The sequence below is a fragment of the Phyllostomus hastatus genome, unplaced genomic scaffold, assembly GCF_019186645.2.
Source record: "Phyllostomus hastatus isolate PE091 unplaced genomic scaffold, TTU_PhHast_1.1 phas_contig_80, whole genome shotgun sequence".
Lineage (NCBI taxonomy): Eukaryota > Metazoa > Chordata > Mammalia > Chiroptera > Phyllostomidae > Phyllostomus > Phyllostomus hastatus.
Window position 1 is genome coordinate 35,674,678 of NW_025333960.1, and position 6,000 is coordinate 35,680,677.

Consider the following 6,000-nt stretch of genomic DNA (forward strand, 5'->3'; position numbering starts at 1 on the left):
TCAGGGACCAATACAAATTAATTCATTTTTAGGCTCTTTCTCTGCTGAAGATGTAGAGCTATACTAACTTTTTTATCAATGCAAAATATATAAAGTGCATATAATCTTGGAAATATCGTTAGTCAACACCTTTTACCTGAATAACACTTTCAATCTTTACCTGAGTGAGTAGATACCAATGCATTTTGCTAATGAGCCTTATATGAACCTCTTGGCTAATTCTTGCTGACAACTTGCACTGAGTAATGATCTACTGTGTTATTAGGGTGGTGGCAATTATGGGAGAGCAGAGGGCACCCCAAGTCTTTAAATCATTTAGTTTTTCCTTTGTTTATTTATGTATTTATTTTGTCTTTGCAATTCAGAAGATTCATATACTGCATGGTCATGATGTAAAAGTGGTTCAGCATTGTCAGATCCAAAGTTCTGCTAATGAGGTAAAACACAGAGCCTCAGGGATGTGAATGATGCTCTTGGCTGTTTGCCTTGATTTAATCCATCACATAAAGGCTTGATTTCCTACATTTTTATACCAATTCACTGCAGTTGAAGGAACCCGTGTGTGTTGTCTTCTGTTTACTTCAGAAAATATTGTTATTGCTTTCATTTTATAAATTCCTGGTACATAAAACTCCGAATGTATAAAAGAGACAAATTGCAGGAAAATGTGGGGCAGAGTATGATGGCTTATTTTACAAATGAGTTTTCCCTTTACCAAAAACTTATAATGGATGCCTTCTAATAAATTCTGAGTTCCCTAATACTTTTTATGTTTTTAGCTTATTTGTGGTTTGACTTTTCACAGTCAACTGAAAATATGTTTGAAGAGATTCTTAAAGAGATTTTTAAGATTTTTAGGCTGGAAAAGATATTTTTCCAACTGTCCCAAAAGACACTAAGGTATCAAGTATCAAGTTATAAAACATTATAGCCCCCACATTCCTGTTAGCCTTTGCATGCTCTTTCCCCAATAAATTCTCTTCCTTTCCAACTCTAGAGCATGCTATACTTTCCCTTCTCAATCTCAAGAAGTCCTACTCATCCCTTAACATACAATTCAAATATCTCTGCTGGGATTCCCTCATAACTTTCACATGCAATTTAGCCACCCCTTACTCTGAATTTTCACAGTTCTTACGTGAGAGGCCTACCATAAACGTATCATGTTGTCATGTACATTATATTTCCCCCCACCAGACTGCGCACTCCTGGAGGGCAGGAGCCATGTCTGGAATCACTGTTAGGAACAACATCCCCTCCTTTCCCGGTGATTTGCATATTTCATACCAATTACACACTTGACAAAATTGTACACAACATTTCACCAAAGGAATTTCAAGGTGGTTCCTAGGGACTAGAAAAGACCATGCAGATCTCATCTGATCTTTGGATACCTTTCTCATGAAATGTAATGGAAAAAAAATAGTATTAGAAAACTTGTGTTCTTTTCCTAGTAGTTATTTCTGTGTATTCCTGGGCAAATATCTTATTTCTGTGCCTATGGTACCTCATCTGAACATTGGGAACAGATAACATACTTGTCTCCTTAAATTATTTTATCCTCCAACATAATCATAAAACAGAATAGGTGAAGTGTATTTTATTTTAAACAAGTCTATCAGGAGTGTTGAATTAGATACCCTGAATAACTCGAGTCTGCACTGGGAGAGTCAGATGTGAATGCCGAGAAAGCAGACAGGCACTAATCACGCTCTGTCACTGGGGAACAGCCTTTCTAATTAAACCACTAGGACAGAAAATATTTATAAGGGTCGTTTCAATTCCAGTAAACTCTTAAACAATAATTGTGAGATTTTTTTTTCTTTCTTTTTAGGGAGGGGAAGCAATGGTAGGCAGTGGAGTAAGGAGAGATAGAAGGCTAAGAATGTGCCTAAGTTACATAAAATTCAGTGGGTAATTAGTGTACATCCTGAGTAAAAATTGGGTGTGGTGGAAAAACTCAACCTCAAGGGGGTCAAAAGAGTTGAGTTCTAGATGTGACTCTGCCCCTGCCCTAAGCGCGCATTTTGCCAGTCCTTCAACTCTCAGGGCCCGAGTTTCTCCATCTTTCAGATAAGGTGGAGACTACTTCTTATTTATCCTGTTTTCTTGGTACTCAGAGGGTTCTTGGATAATATTGGGTATAAAGCCCCATTATATAGATATAAATACAGCATTTGCTTTATATATATAAGCACTATTATAATTATATTAATTATATAATTATATTTAATTATATTAATTTAAAGGTGTACGTGCATAAATGAGAGGGTTAGTCTAGATGGGTTAGCTCTCTTCTGAATACAACACTCAGGGGGTGGACAGTGCAGTGCCGTCAGCCCTGTCTTCTTAATAGTGAGTGGCAGAACTCTTCACTCTTCCTGCCCAGGTTGTTAAACACAATGTCATAGAGTTAGATCAAACTTCACGCAAACTCTGTAAATTACCTCTATGACCAAGCACAAGTTGTTTCCTTGGGCCTCAGTTTTTCTGTCTGTAAAATGGTGACACCCAATCAGATTGTGGAGAGGACTGAATATAAGTGAGAAAACCATGTAGCCCATAATGGATGAGTCATAAATGTTCACATCATTCTTGTTTCCCTCTACAGTAACTAGTACAGGCCCCATGTATAATACATACTAAATGACTTGTTGATTGATTAGTTGTAGTTTGAAATTTCTCATACAGTACACACATTTTCAATTTTGTGGGAATTTCTGCTCCAGTAAAGTTGCAAATCCTATCAAAATTTCCTACTCACCAAAATATGTCTTAGTAAATGATGGATTTAAAAAAATCCTCTAATTTCTCAGTAAGCATAGAAAATGTTGGAAATTATGTTCATTTAAAAGTTAAGGTCCCAGTAAATTGAGCTTCTCATGCGTGTTCAAGGCTGAATTGAAACAGACTCAGAACTGAAAGCAGTTGATAGCTTGATACATACATCTTCCTCAGTTTCTACAGAACAGCAGAATTCCCCTTGAAATCCCTTCACACAAACCACTGTAATTGACTTGTATGATCCTTTCACATAAGCCACTGAAACCATGGGAAGGAAAGTAAATTGTGCTTCTATTGATCCAGATCTTCGGCAACATAAAAAAAATGGCCTTTTTAATTCTCAAAAATATTTTAGTTCATTTGAAAGCAAACAGTTTTTTAACCTTCAAGAGAAAGTTAATATTGAGAATCAGTGCTTCAACATTTATGTACTGGTAACACCAGATGAATCATAGGGACAAAGCCCAAGGGTAAGACGTGATTCTGTCACTCTGATTCCAAACATTTAGCCTTAAGAACATCATTTTCTAAGCCTAGAATTGCAGTATGAGTTACATTCTTTCTGAAAGTAATAGCCAAGTATGTTATTGATAAAGTCAGTACAACAGAATTTATTTAGTCTCTTTTACTCTATCATCTCTGAGCTGAACTGGCTGCTCCTTTGTATCACACTGGAAAAGTTTTGCCTAAATATTTAATTATGCAAATCTTTTGTACTGAGTGGAGGTGAGAGCAAACCAGGTCACTCTGCTGACAATTTTGGTATGTCAAAAATTTCTAGTTATTTGAGAAGTGACAATGACCTGTCAGTGCAAACAATACATGGAGGAAATCAAAATAGGAGATACGATACCATCTCCAGGAATAAGTACACTCTTATCCAACATCTCTTCTCTCCAAGTTTCGTTTCCATGGAATACACACTAAAACCTGGTCACTCTATTCCCACATCATCCAACCTCCTGATTAACACGAGAAAATACCAGCGAGCAATCAAAGGTAACACATGGGCACCTGATGGGGCTCTTTGGGCATCTCTCTGACCTCACAAGCTGCTGGAGGCATTTCTGCTGATGAGTCACCTGCCTTTTCCTTAGATCTGTTTCTTTCTCTTTTTGATATTTTATTCTCACATTGTTTCTTGCTTCCTCATTTTGTCTGGCTGACTAGGTTTTATCAAAGCATAGTTTTATTTTATATGAAATATTTTCTCTTTAACCTTCCTCCTTCTCTCCCTCCTTAAACCTCATCTATTTTGCTTCTTTCCTCTTCAAGTCATTACATTAATTTTTTAAAAATTTCTAATTCATACATATCTGTGAAATTTTTCACTTTACCTTTCCTTCCTAGGACAAGTGACTAAGTTTTCTCACTTTGACATACATAGTGATTGACCACATCCAGATTTACCTATTTCTTTTCTTCTTATAGGAAATCCTTTAGGGAGGGAATATTCAACTTTATGTCTCTTGCTACTTCTCTTTCTAACTTCTTTGCTGTCTGCTAAAGTTTCACTCTCTTTTTCCCTTCCTTTACCGATCAACTTTTCTTATGACTATGGACCCACTTCATATCAGCTTTTTTGGGGGGGGTGGGGAGGTTTATATCAATAGTGCTGACCTCAACTTTGAATCTTTTTACCAAGCCCTAAAATTATTGAATTTTTTAAAAAACTTTTTGTCCATGCTAACTCTAATATTTATTATGCCTTTTGGCATCCCCAAAGATGTATTTCCCATGGGATATTTTAAATTAATATACAAAGTTATGCTTGTCTATTTATGTTTTAATGATAGCCATAGCCCCAAGATACCCAGCATTTAATCAGCCTCAAATACTACAGATCTATTTCTCTAGCTTGTTCTATTTGGCCTTTCAAGCCCCTCAAGAAACGGAACCACTGACAACTTCTGCTTTTTATGCAGCATAACCAATTTTCCACTCTACCTGAATTAGCACATCATATTCTTTATTTACTCTTGTAGTTTTCTCTTTTAATCCAGTTAACCACAACAATTGGCTCCATCACCCTGCACAGCTCCCCCAATGAATAGCATTCCTTAAACAGCTGTCACTTTCAAAACCCAACTCTCCATTAAAAAGCCCACACATGCTTTGTCAGATCACAGGCAAGGAATGGGAGACAGGAAGCCTCTAATCAAAGAAACAAACACAGCAATCATCTCTGATAATCCTGCATGTGTGTCTGTGTTTGTATATGTGCATGTCACTGAATATTCATAGCACGTTATATGAATATTTTTGAGAACAGGAGCATATTTTCACATACCATAATTATTTCATAAATGCCATGCTATTTTTTAAAAAAGACATATAGATTAAGATAAAAAAAAATTACCTAGCAGGAAATCAAAGGGAAAAAATGATCCTCTTAAAGTTCTAAATATCATCCTTGGTTGCCTCCCAAATCTCCTGACTCATCAGCATCTCGTAACAGTCCTTACGCTGCTAAACATCCTGCTAGATACTTGGTGCTTAACTGCTGCAGCTAGGCTAGCCCCTGACAGCATCAGCATTATTATTGTTACTTTTTTTATTCTGTACAGTTGCCTCCACAGTGGTTCCTCTTTCCCCAGCATTTGGTATTAAAACTTACCGCTTTTACCAACTCCCCCTGCTCCCAGCATTACCACCTTGTACTCTCTGGACCCGCCTGATGCTGATGCGCTGCTGGGGGAGCAGCTGGCTTCGCTTTCTACCTCCATCTTACCGGAGGGACCGGAGTAGAATAAAGAAGGAAAAAGTCGCCTGTGTCAGGTGCTTGCTCAGATATTAAGCAGCCCTAAAACTGTGTCAAAAGAAAGGTTTAGTACGAGAGGTAAGAACCATCAGCGTCAGGCTGGCTGTTGGTCCTGTGCTCTGAGCGGGTCTCATAGCAACCACTTCAACTGCTTCCAATAAAAATCTGGCTTTTATCTTCCCCCCTCCTTCCCGATCCTTCACTCTTTCACTCTGCCGCTATTGCTCCTGTTCTCTGTGCGTGCGTCTCTCTCCCTGTGGCTTGCTCCGTCGCTTTCACTGTTTGTTTGTTTGTTTGTTTGTTTTTTCTCCTTCCCTCCTCTGTTTCTCCATTTCCCTTCCTCACTCTTTGTCTCTGTCCTTTTCTCCTTCCTTGCCCCCTGCACAGTCCCAGCTGTTTGAAGCACACAAACTTGGCTACCTTCCAATCTGGGCTGCTACAGGGGAGTGAATCTG

General features: G+C 38.0%; 1 protein-coding gene across 1 annotated transcript in view; it reads right to left on the reverse strand.

Annotated features, from left to right (window-relative positions):
* The window catches only part of RIT2 (Ras like without CAAX 2), a 287,905-nt gene extending 282,245 nt beyond the window's left edge, over nt 1–5,660 (reverse strand). Inside the window, exon 1 of the mRNA XM_045850204.1 lies at nt 5,402–5,660. Within this exon, the coding sequence (XP_045706160.1) occupies nt 5,402–5,510 (109 nt within the window). The 5' untranslated portion in view covers nt 5,511–5,660. The remainder of the gene's footprint in view (nt 1–5,401) is intronic.
* Nucleotides 5,661–6,000: the final 340 nt, after the last annotated feature.